This window comes from Antechinus flavipes, chromosome 4 (assembly GCF_016432865.1).
Source record: "Antechinus flavipes isolate AdamAnt ecotype Samford, QLD, Australia chromosome 4, AdamAnt_v2, whole genome shotgun sequence".
Taxonomy (NCBI): Eukaryota; Metazoa; Chordata; class Mammalia; order Dasyuromorphia; family Dasyuridae; genus Antechinus; species Antechinus flavipes.
In genome coordinates, this window is record NC_067401.1 from 286455307 (window position 1) to 286468900 (window position 13594).

A 13594-nucleotide genomic window follows, 5' to 3' on the forward strand; every position below is an offset into this window, starting at 1 on the left:
TGTTCTGTCTGCTCTGTACTAGCTAGACCATCCTCAGAGCAGTGTCCAGTTTTAGGTGCCCCATTTTAACATTGATGTTGACAAGCTGGATTCTCTCTTGGGGACAGGGCAGTGCAGGATCTGAAAGCCTTACCATCTAAAGACTGGTTTAAGGAATTGTGGAGACAATCTTGGGAGAAAGTTTGTAAAGATTCCAACAGTTCCATCTGCCATTTGGGGAATAAGATGGCCAAGAATCAACTTATCCTCTCAATTCATATAAAAATCCTTCCTCTCTCTCCTTTCTGCCCACCTTTCAACTCAAGGTTACCAGTTGCTTAGAGATTGGAAAACAATTTATAAGCAATAGGAAACTGGGCTAATTTTGGTAAAAGCCAGAACTAGTTTCTAGATTTCAAGATCAATTGAACATCATGGAGACTGATTCAAACATTAAGCACGTACTGTATGCAGAGCACTGAAGACTGTAATATCTTGAAATGTAACAAAATAAATGGCTTAGTGTGACACTAAATTGCAATAAGAATATGGGGAAATTGTTAACAGCTGAGTGAATCAAAGATTTCAAGTAAAAGATGGCAAACTTGAGATTTCAAGGAAAGTTAGAGATGATTAGAGGACAATGAGAATGTGCATATATAGAGAAGGGAGTGTTTGCAGAACAACAGTTAGTTGGGCTGGGATACAGAGCCTTGCAAGGTAGAATGATGGTAGATGGTAGACTTAGATGTAGGAAACTACTGAGGGTTTGGGAACAAAACAGCACGGCTTGATCCACAAGATTAGAGTGATGACAGAGTGGAGGAGAGGGAGAACCATTAAGATAGCTACAATACTGGGTGCCTGCCTTGAGACCGCTTTCACAGATGCTTCTTTGCCCCGCTGAGTCCAGGAGGGTCCAGGGTTCAGGTCCCTGTTCAGGCACCAAAATGTGGTGTTTTTCTTCTTTAAAATAATAATAGTTCTCTCTGGGAGCGAGCAGGTTTCTTGGGGAGGTTTTCTGGAGGCAGCCTTAGTTTCAGTTAAGAGTAAATAATCACCCAAAATGCAGCCAGCTGGTAAAAATGCAAACTTCAAAAATAGCCCGTTTAGTTTAGGCCTATCTCTCTGCTTGGTTCTGAGCACCCTCCAAATGTCTCCACATCCAAAGGTTTGTCCTTCAGCCTCCAGCCAGCCAAGTGGAAAATGGAATGGATCTCTCTTGCCTCAGAGAGAGGGCTTCTGACTCTCAATCTCCCAGAGTGCTCTGCGTCTGTCCCAGTGTGCTCCTGTCCAATCTAATTCAGCTGAACTCTCCTGACTGGGCCTCTGCTTTCTTCTTATATATGAGAGAGTGGGATTATGGATTTTCTCCCAGAGTGTTCTCTGACCCTAAGAGCTTCAAGGGAGATGTGAATTCACAAAATTACAAAGTTTACTTTGTGACTCTCCCATACTTGTGGACTTCAATGAGTACTTAAATACTTCTTGCTTATATGAGCTCTCTAAAGGTGTGAACACAAGCATTGTTTCTATTAGTTCTACTTAGTACCTTATTTCAGGTTCTGGCCCAAAACATCTCCTTGTAAGATTAGAGCAAAGATACTGAACCATGCTAAATTAGATAATTATTGTCTCTATCAACTCTAATGACTTAACAGTTTGTAAAGATTCCAACAGAAGACTTAAAAAGTGGAAGGTAGAGTGTTTGCAGGTCTATCACATGGAAGAAAACCAGAATTTTAGAGTTGGAAAGGTCAACAAAAGTCATCTATCTGTCCAACCCTTTTTTTTAACTCCCCTAACAAGTCATCTCATCAAGACCTCCAGTGGCAAGAAGGGGATTCTTTCCCTGTCATAGCAGCCCATTTCATTGTTAAATGATTGTGACTTATGAAGGAATTCTTCGTCCTACTGAATCAAAAGTAATCTCCTCCTACTTTCTACTAGGGAGGGCAAGCAGAAGGAATCTGATTCCTTTTATATATGAAAAGCTTCAATTATTTCATAACAGTGGTTATACATCCCCCTACAACCTATCTCTGGTTCCCCCCAACTATTGTTTGTGTGCCCCGGTTTTGACTTGCCCTCCCCATTCTAATCACCCCTTCCCTGGATGTGTTCAGCTTCTTAGTATTGTTCATAAAACATCACTCCCAGAACAGATTCATATTTTCATGTGTCGTTCCTCTAGGTGGAAGTTTCAGGGAAGTTGGATTTGGGCTTAGTACAAAGAACTTTTCAACCATTTGAATAATTTGAAAAAATGAAATTGGGTGTCTTATGATATTGTAGATCATGAGCTTAGTTGAAGTCTTCAGCCTAAAAAGGCCAAGGTCTTCCATTGCATTCAGAGCCATCTCCAGTCGTCCTGATCTATATCTGGCCCCTGATGGCTCTGGAGGCGCAAGTGAGGCAGGTGACCTCGCCCAGCCTTCCCTCCCTTAAATCCAATTCACTTGCATGTCCCAACATCCCCTCCCTGATGTCTTGGTCCTCTTCAAGAATGAAGGATAAGCAACAATGGGTTATAGATTTGGAAGTGGGTGAGAACTTAAGAGATCATTCAATTTGATCTCTTCATTTTGAAAACAGGCCTATTTAAGTGAATGACTTGTTACAGATAGTGCAAGGTTATCTGGATAGTATTGAGCTGGGATTCAAACCTGAAGTCATTTGAATCTGAAACTGTCATTATTTTTGCTGTACCATACAGGGAGAGCTCTCTTGCAAGAGCTTAGATGTTCACTTAGATAGATATAGTCACTTGTTCATTGGGGAGAGGGGATTTAGACTATCTGACATCCACAAAAATTTTCATATCTCTGTTTATCAAAATTGCTTCTTAGAATGTTGATGTGTGGTTGATTTTCAGAACTCTCAATTTCAACTTTAAAAATAACTTGCAGCACTATTTTTAATACTTATTTCTCTGTTGTTTTTCTTTAAAAGTATGACATGTTTTAATTTTCCACCAAAATAGATGTGTAAATTTTTTTTTCCTCTACAGCTTAAAGTAAGTGGAAAGAATCTTCTCAATGTCTGCAAACTCATATTTAAAATTAGCAGAAGTGAGAAGAATGATTCTCTCATCCAGAACGATAGTATTCTTGGTAAGTGTCATTAAGCATTACCATTTGTCATATACTTTTCTTAACTAAGTGTTGAATTTCTTTGGGGGGGAAAGGGGAAAAAGATATGATTAGTGGTTGCTAGAATCAGCAAATATATAATGCATACTATTTGCTTTTCTTCTATTTCTGAATTCCCCTCAGAGGGTTCTTATAGGGACTATTTGGGATCCTGGAAATGTATGCATTTATAAACATTTTTTTTAATTGGATGATAAGTTTACTTAAAGAGTAGTTTGCTTTTTAGGTCTTGAGGACTTGAACTTTAAATCTTTTTTATATTATACCAAAGATGATAGAAAAATTAATGGTAGTGTGAATAGGTTTAAAAAAAAGCAGTTTTGGAATCTTTTCGTTTCAGTATATTTTACTGTGGTTTTGGCAGACATGAAAAAAGCTGTGAAAAGATCATTATCTGGTTTAAAAAGCTCTTTGGAGCAATCAGAGAAAACAAAATTCTTGGGGTGATACCCCCCTCCCAAGTAATTGAATTGCAGCTTTTGTGGTTATTATATGAATTGGATTTAATGTAAATTATGTTGGAACTACAGAAGAAAATGGAAAATAATTTGAAGTTCCTTTTTTGAAAAGAAAAAGTATTTTTTTTCCTGTCAATGGACAAATAAAAATAAGAAATGTCCAACTTTTAATTAATTGAGAATGTGGGATAGAAATGTTAGAACAGTTAAAAGTGACTTTAAACAAAATATGAAATGAAAGAAGTTATTTTGTTGTGGACTTTCTTCCCAAAAAATCTATATTTCTATAGTTAAAGGAAAATGTAGACAGAGCTGGAAGGGACTTTAGTGAAAACCCAGTTCAATCCCCTAATTTTCTAGATTGAGGTTAAGTGATTTTTCCACATCCACAGAGGTAGGATGTCATAGAGCTGGGATTCAGATGCCTCTGTGTTCTTTGGCAGGAAAAACCTGCTTAATTTTGGAGAATATAGGACTGCCTCTATTTTGTCATGAAGAATTATTGGGAGGAATGAAGCTCTAACCCATTACAATATTGTTTTTTAAAAGTGTCTTTTCATTACTTTGTCCTTTGGTTAGACATAATTAACTATAACCATTACTTTGCCCTTCCCAGGTGATAAGCCACTCAGTTTACTTGACCAAGAATGACTAGCCGTTCTTTTCCCAGATGTCCTCTTGACCTCAACTCAGCTAAGGATTGATCTGCTTCCTTTGGCAGTGATTTTAGGAACTTGTGATTGGCATTTGGCATCCATGATCCTCATCTAAGTTACTCAGAGTGGCAAATCCCAGTTTTCCTCACTTCAGAAACATATATGAAGTCTTTTAAGTTGTCTAGAACAGGACTTCCTTGGGGAGAGGGAAGTAGAAGAGCATTTTGAGGCAACCAAAATTTAGAAAGAAGTGTTGCAGGCTCACAATTATAGTAAATGACCCTACCATATCTTTCTTACTATTTTCTGTCATGTTCCTGGCCTTTGCTGCCTTGAATTAGGAACAAAATTATACTTGCTTTAATCCATAGTTCAAGGAAATCCTCATCTATCTTGAAATCCTTTTGTCTCCTCAATCAACAAGCATTTATTAAGCACCCACTACTGACAGGTGCTGTTCTAGGTATTAGAGATTAAAACAAATAGAACAACAGCTGGAACTTTGGCTGTTGGAGAAGATAAAATGGCATAATATCCATTCAAAGGAAATATTTCAAAGCACATACAAAAGAAATGCAAGGTCACTTTGGTGGAAGTGTGATGATTCTTTCTTTAGATCCTGAGTCTCTGGTTGATATTACCGTGTTTCCCCGATAATAAGACACTGTCTTATTATTTTTTTGGACAGAAAACCACCAGAGGGCTTATTTTCAGGGGAGAGCTTATTTTAATGAACATTGACAGCAACGCTCCCTGAGTGCTCCTTCTATCCTCCATCATGCCCCCTGAGTTCTTCTTTTATCCTCCATCATGCCCCTTTTATCCTCCATCATGCCCCCTGAGTTCTTCTTTTATCTTCCATCATGCCCCCTGAGTTCTTTTATCCTCCATCATGCCCCTTTTATCCTCCATCATGCTCCCTTACTCCCCTCACATATTGGGTTTTTATGTTGTCCTGCCTCAGCTCTCCTCTCCAGCACTGCTCTCAATGGCGCCAGCAAGCAGATCACTGGGGAAGAACAGGATGACGCGCTCACTGCTGCAGCTCTGATTGGATGCAGCTCAGAGCGCGGCATGCGTTTCACTGTGGGGGGAGGGGGAAGGACGGTGCATACAGAGGGTACCGTAATGTAGCGTGTAGTGCAGGGGGTCACCTTCACTACAGTAGCAATCTCAATAGGGCTTATTTTCGGGGGAGAGCTTATTTTAGAGGAATCTTACACAGTAAGGGGAGAGCTTATTTTCGGGATAGGTCTTATTATCGGGGAAATACGGTATATTCGGTAGATTTAGGTTTCTAACAATGGCCTCCATTGGACTCATATCCAGTTGGCAATTAAGAGCAGTTAAAGATTGCCTTTTCATAGAATTAATATCTTCTTCATGTATATTTTGTACATATTAGAGCCCACCTTGTTGAGCAGTTCCCATTTGCCCATGAAAAATACGTATGGCCAAAGAGATTTTTGACCAAATACAAATAGGATTTGGTTTACCATTTATCAAATATTGCTACTAACTAATTCTTATTCATTCATATAAATGAATTCCCACATAAGTCCTGGTACCTAATTCTGGTACCAAATCCTGCTTCCATTTTTGTAGTTATTGGCCTGTTTGTCTTCTTGACTCTGATTTTGTACCTCAATGGATTTCTGCTCAGTAACAAAGAATATATATATATATATATATATATATATATATATATATATATATATATATATATATATATATATATATATATATATATATATATTTTTTTTTTTTGGTGAGGCAGTTGGGGTCATCTCCTCTTATCTGTACCCAGGATCACACAGCTAGTAAATGTTAAGTGTCTGAGGTCAGATTTGAACTCAGATCCTTCAGGGCCAGTGCTCTGTCCACTGCTGACATCTATTTAGCTACTATCCATCTAGCTGCCATAACTAATACATTTTTTTAAAAAAGGGATTGAAATATCATTCTCAAATTCCCTTTAATGCAGTTATTCTCTCTAATCCCAAACTTCTATAATTAAATGAGTTTTGGAAAAATCATTAAGAATGACATTTAATAATCCCATTTTTTAAATACATGATTTAGTGGGTTCAGCTTTTTTTCCTACATGTTACTAGCTTGAGTAATAGATTTAGTTGGGCAGGTAGAAATAGGTTTTTTTCTTTGTCCTGTTTCAATAAAACTGGCAAGAGCATTTGCCTGTGGACTCTGACTCATTACTAATAAGTTTATTCTTAGTATGCATATGTAAAAGTACACCTATGTACTTCAAAGTAGTTATATTTTTTTCAGAATTTGTAATATATTAAAATAAATTTGAATAGTACAAAATGAGTCCCATTTCTTCTAATTAGACCTTTTTTCTTCAGATTCATTGTTGGAGGTGCTGCGAGTGGAAGACCTTCAAACTAATAATGAGGCTTTTTTGTACTGCATGGGGGCTATTAAATTCATTTCTGGGAATCCAAGATTTCTTAATGAAATGATCAACAAAGGTGCTGTTGAAATATTGCTACATTTGATGAAGCAGATAAACGAGAACATGAGGATAACTGGGACATGTTTTTCCAATTCAGGACACTTGTTAGTCCAGGTAACTCTTTAACTTTTAAAACAAGAACAGCAAATATACATACACACACACACACACACACACACACACACACACACACATACATACACACACATACACACACATACATATACATTAAAATATATTATTAAAACATAATTTTTGTTAACTACTAATTTTAAAAATGTAACTTTTTTCAATTTTATAGTGGTCACTAGAGTACTCTGTCCAGTCCTAAAACAGGAACAATAAATATATATAGTTACTATATTAAAATATATCATTAAAACATAATATTTTTATTATTAATTTTTAATGTATCTTTTTATAACTTTATGGTCATTACTAGAATACTCTGTCCAATTCCAGGCTTCTTTTCTTTGTTCTAGAGAATATTTGTCTTAATTGTTAATAAATAATTATTTAGGTTAGGGGCTTTCATTGGGGTCATATTCCTCCTAGGCATCCTTGACATACATATTTATTCTTATAATACTATAAAAGCAAAAATCAATAAGGGGAGTTTTTTCTCTTCAGACTATGGCCATAGAACTATACCCTACCCCTATGTTTCCTTCCCCTTTCTTAGGCTTTTTCTTAATAGACCAAATCCTCATTTAATCATTCAGTGCACAGAATAATTTACTGCCATTTAGAGGAAACCTTGGAATATTATGAATTCTGTAACATTTATTAAGCCCCTATCACTGTGTGTCACTATATGTTTGGAAATGCAGAGGCAAAAATGAAAAATTCTCCTCCTTCAAGGAACTCACCTTTAATAAGACAAAACAGCATATACACAATAAATAAAAGTAATTTTGATGACATATGCATACACATATCATTGCTTGGATTGTTGAAATTCCCTGAATTTCAACTGAATTCAAATGTAATGCTATGTGATTATAATAAACATCTATGAGCCTGGAGAAGAGATGAGAAAATTTATCTCCCACCTTCTTTGCAGAGGTAGAGAACTGTGGTTGTTAATATTGCGTTTATTATCAGATTTTACTGAGTTTTTACTTTTGCTGAAGTGATATTTTTCTTATGTCTTAATTTTTGTTACTATGGGTGATTTTGGTAAGATTGTGCTAGTTAAAAATAAAATAGATCAATAGAAAAGACTAATAAGTAAAAGCAGTAAGTTAGCCCTGATAAAATTAATAACATAAATTATTGAGAAAATGGCTGCCAGGAAAATTAGAAAGCATTATGGCTAAATAAAATTTAGATCACCATCTTAAACTATACATGTGTATGTGTATATCATAATATGATCTGAAAATAAAAAGTTACATCATGAAAATTTTGAGGTAAGATCAAGTATACTTTTCCTAACAATGCTAGAATTCTTAACCAGTCACAGGATAGAAATCATAGACAACTTTGACAATGTAGAATTAGAAAGCTTTTTCATGATTAAAATCAATAAGGACAGAATTAAAAGAAAAATAATGAAGTGGAAAAATATTTGCATCAAGCATCATTAGCAAAAGTTGTTATCCAAAATATACAGCTAACTGCTGAAAACCTGTAACACTATGAACCATTCCCAAATGGTTAAAGAATATAAAAAGCTTTCAAAAAAGATAAGCAAACTATAAGTGGCTACATGAAAAATGCTCCAAATCACTTTTATGTCAGTGAAATATCAGAACAGTCCTAATGTTTTTACTTTATTGCATGTAAATTGTCAAAAGTGGAAAAAATCAATGATAGAGGAGCTGTAGAAAGGTAAGAACATTTGACCCAGCAACCCTACTACTGGCATATACCCTAAAATAGTCCAAAGCAGAAACTACCCTCTAATACCACAGTATTTATAGCAATCAATATTCTTTGTGATAGCAAAGAATTGGGAACAAAATGGTTGCCCATTTATTGGGAAATAGTTGAAAGAAAAAACCATGGTATGTGATTGTCTATAAGAAATTCTGAATATAAAGGAATGAAAGAAATATGAGAACATTTATATGAATTGATATATGTTGAAACAATCAGAATTGAGAGAATAGTGTACACAATGAAAAGAACCTCTTAAATGAAAAGACCAGAAAAAGGAAGTAAGAGTTGTGGGGGGGACTCCCAGAAAAGATATATTGTAACCATCCTTCTTGCTCATGGCAGAGAGAAAAGGGATAATATATGAATTGTCAGTCTCAGATTTTTTTTGCCTGATTTTTTTTCTTGATTGTTACAAAGGAATCATCATTTTTGAATGGGGCTGAGGGGAATTGACTGTGAGGCAATGAAAAAAGGCTTCAACAAAATGTGTGTGTGTGTGTGTGTGTGTGTGTGTGTGTGTGTGTGTTTAATAAAGTAAAATCTAGGCAGACTCTAGCTTCATGGTTTACCTGATTTACCAGTTTAGTAATCCTGTTGACAAAGGAAATATTAATCTAGCAAAACTGTTGTTGATGAAGATATACTGAATCTTGTAGATCACTGCTTCCTTCCTTCTGTTTGTTAATTAATCATTCTCTTAATGATACATTTTAGAATTTTGCCAGGAACCAAAGTTTATTCTGGCTTATAGTTTGGGGGCTGGGTGATTAAAATATGTGTGTGTGTGTGTATACACACACACACACACACACATATATATATATATATATATATATTAGTTGCTTTTCTCTGATCCTGAAATACCTTGTTCTGCATAATCCTTAAAAGACTATTGACAGTAGTTCAGGAGTCATATTAGCCAGTTTTTTAATCCACAATAGAATTTATATGGATCTGGTGGTGATTTGAACTTGTCTAGGGCAAATAGGAAAACATTTCATCCATTTCCAGCTGCAGTTCTCTCTTAAATCTCCTCTTTTCCCCCAGTATGACTAAAGTCCCATTTACTATTATTTTTTTAGGAGTCCCCTTTTTTTTTGTGCCAGCCCGATGTTATCTTGAACTAACTGGTTAGTGATTTTCCTATGTATCAACATCAGTCTCTTCACAATGCCTCCTTTTCCTTGCCACAGTTGTTTCTTGAAAGTTTCTTTTCTGGATTGCCTTCTTTAGAATTTTAGGCCATGGGGTTCTACCTGTCCTTTGGAATCTCTTCTCCATAAAACTAATATGTATGTTAGACTATATCTCACTTTCTTTTCCTCTTTATCACCAGTTCTGAGATAGAACAGTTATTTTTACCCCAGAAAGATCAGATATAGAAGTTCTCATTTCCCTTAGTACATACAGTGTTAGTTAGCTCTTCAGCTTTTGTCTTTGAGGATTTCATCTGATAGTTGGACAACTGAAAATCCTACCTTTTTCTGCGGGTAGCCAGGTGGTACAGAAATAGAATGCTGGACTTGAAGTCAGGACTTCCCGAGTTTGAATGTGACCTCAGACATTTACTAGTTATGTAACTCTGGGCAAGTCCCTTAACCCTGTTATCCTCAGTTTCCTCATCTGTAATGAGCTAGAGAAGGAAATGGCAAACTTCTCCAATATAGGAAAAGCAATGGTAATAGGGATATTCAGATGTTAATAGGAGGCAAAATCCGAGAAAGAAATCAATAATTAACAACCTTTCTAGACAGGTAGTCTTTCTAATAACTGATTCTGTTGATCTGTGCCAAATACATTGTACCATGATTCCATGAATTTTGCATCTTATTATACAATGCTTTTCTATCCTTTTTTTATCCTCCCTACTTGTATTGAATAAGATACAACTTCTTCAAGTTATATTCTAGCCATGGGTTCCATGCCACTGAGTTTTAGGAATAACTCTGAAGTCAAATTAGTATCTTCCCAATAGAGTATCTAGTTCTTGATTGTCATCCACATAGTGTGAATTTTCACATGACTCTCTGAGTCTATAATTGTTAATTATTGGCTTCCCTCTCGGATTTTGCCTTTTATTAACATCTGAATATCTCTATTACCATTGCTCTTCCTACATTGGAGCTACTTTATATAGCTAGCCTAATATAGGTGTATACACACGCACACAATTTTCTCTAACTCTCTTCCTTCTCTAGTTAATGCTTTTTGAATTACATATTCCACATATCAGTCTTTTTCCTCTGGAGTACTATAGTCCCAGCACTGAACTTAAGGAAAGGGACCTTTGGCCTGGACCTAGCTGACATTTCAGTTGTGCCCTACTGAAGCCATTTGCTTTTAAATTAAAATAGAGGACTAAAAATAAAAAGTTCTACTTTTTTGAAGATTTTGTTTTATTCACTTAGAGTAAAAGTGAGTTTAATTAATGTTGTTTTACTCCTTTAGAATCAGAGAGAGGAAGAAATAATAACTCTTTTTCAGCATCATTGGAAGTTTTGTTGACTAGTATGGTTGCTAAGTTTTAAAGGTTATATTCATTTAACAGTAAATATTTATGAATGCCATATTACATTGCATAAGGTATTATTTCAGTTTACATATTAAAATATAACATCTGAATGTCAGTTTGAAGAAGGGATCCCAAAACTCTGAAAATCCTTCAAGGAGAAAATCTCCTTCAACTCTGCCTCAGTGATGGACTCCACCCCAAGGACAAACAGTTTCATCTTTGTTATCTGGGTGGGGTTGGCTCAGTTCCGTACTCATTGAATTGAATTCAAATTTTAGCTCTGACTGAAACCCAGCGAGGAGCCAACCTGGGATTCCACCCACGGCCCCGTTAGCTAAATCTCTCATTATAAAAAGAGCCAAACTAAAATCCTCTCTTTGCAGAGGTTCCAAACATACCAGCTCTATGTTTGGCATACCAAGGGTCTCTGCCCACTGGAATACTGTTTCTAGTAACATATTCTCTTTACCTTCACCTATTTCCTTATCCAGACTTTAACCTTACTTCCAATCCCCATAATAAACCTCTTTTATCAATCTAGGTTTTCGGGTCTGTAAATTCCATTACAGAGAACTGCTTGTGCCACTAGAAGGGAGTTCCCCAGAACTCCTACCCTTGCACTGAATCCACAGGGATTGCAGGGGAGCTCCATTTGACCCCCTGAACCCTGAAGCTGCCACTAGACCTCATTTAACTCCCCGACCACCAGTAACCCAAATTTCATTTGAGGTCCCCAAATCTAAACCTCATCAAGTTAATGATTTAAAATTTATTAGATTTAAATATGAGAAACATTTCCATATTATATTATCTCTCTGTTTAGGCTTCTCCCATGTATATGTAAGTCATATATAATTGATAGAATAATAATTAAATTATAAGAAGATCATTTTGTACATATTTTTCAGAAATCTATCTCATTAGTTTCTAGTACATGTATAATGCAAAATGCTTTCTTTCTTCTCTGTTATGATCTTTCCAATAACCATGTGAGATTGGTCTTGATTACACTTGCATTTTGTTAATGCATTATTTTGGGGACCCTTTATGCCGTATTTTGTTGATTTAGTGTTGCAGATTATATTGCTATTCCATATGTCTACCACTCACTCTCAAGAATCATAGCTTAGGAAATCCCCGACAGAAATGTTTCATTGCAGAAAACATTGAAATAATGTTAAATGTAGGTCAAGATTAAAGATGATCTTCATGAAGTACATTTAATGGCATTCAAAGTAATAAGCCTTTTAGGATCAGAGATGACAAAGGATAGCAGATTTTAAGTTAAATAAAATTGAACTCATTAGGTACTTGGTGTAGACTTGTATTGCTCAGCTATAAAATGTTATGGTTTTTAATTTGCCTTTCCTATCAGTACTCTAAGAAGTTCATTAGGAAATCATAACAATAAGGGTTTTATATGTATGATTTTGTCATCTCTTTCTGTTTTGTCGGCCAGAATTGTGCTAATTATGTCAGACATTATGAAACTCCTTTGGGTTGCCACATAGGTCTTTGATTTGGCATATACGTGTTCTTATTTGGGAACTGAACCAAAATATGAGTATGTCTATATGATGATTTTGAATAGAAAGAGATGATTTTGCTGAAGTTGAAAAATAATGTGACTTTCATCTTTGTCTTTTGACACTACACTGTTTGTGATCTCTAGCAATTGTGTTAATATTTTCATATCATCCGCAGGAAGTAAAGCATTTTGCAGTTGTCAGTAAAGCACAGGGGAATATAGTTATGGATTTTTCAACTGATTGAGAAATAGAAATAGTGTTTTTAATATAGTGTGATTATTTGATGTTTCTGAAACTTCCATCTTCGTCATTATCATCATCATGTTGATGATTATAAAATTTTTTAATGATTACTTAATTTGGAGTTTGTTTTTAAATGCATTTGACTCTTTATTGTGAGATCACTTTTTTGCCTTGTCTTTTAGGAGAAATAAGGGACTATAATAGATTTTCAGACATTTGTGTTAATTTGATAGATAGTAACTAAGAGACAAATGAATTATGCTCCAAAAGTTCATCTGTAAATTTGTTGATTGAAACTGAGTGGTATTTTTTCATGGAAATAATGTTATATTAAAAGTAATAATTAAATTCTTAGACTAGTTCATAAAAACTCATTTAACCCCAGACATTGGAACTAGACAATACTGAGGAAAGCCATAGCCCTTTTATGCCATAAGCTTAGACCATTAAGCCCTAAATCCTTTTGAGGATCTTTGAGCCTAATGCTAAGAGAACTTGTTTCCCAGTAGTTCCTGTAATTGATAGGGATGGATGGGGAAATGGTGAATTCTGTGTCAACAACTCCAACAGAGTTGGACTCCCAGCTGCCAAATTCCCTTTGTTATCTGCTGCCAGCGTTCATCTCTCTGAAAGATTCATCCCCTGGCCATCTCTTTGACCTCTTTGGCCTGCTCCTTGCTGGGTTCAGTGTCTCCCAGAGAGCAT

General features: G+C 35.6%; 1 protein-coding gene across 2 annotated transcripts in view; it reads left to right on the forward strand.

Annotated features, from left to right (window-relative positions):
- ARMC2 (armadillo repeat containing 2) overlaps positions 1–13594 on the forward strand; it is a 179996-nt gene that overhangs the window by 77255 nt on the left and 89147 nt on the right. For both annotated transcript variants that reach the window (XM_051997500.1, XM_051997501.1), the window contains exons 9-10: positions 2990–3092; positions 6612–6835. In XM_051997500.1, coding sequence (XP_051853460.1) covers positions 2990–3092; positions 6612–6835 — 327 coding nt within the window. The remainder of the gene's footprint in view (positions 1–2989; positions 3093–6611; positions 6836–13594) is intronic.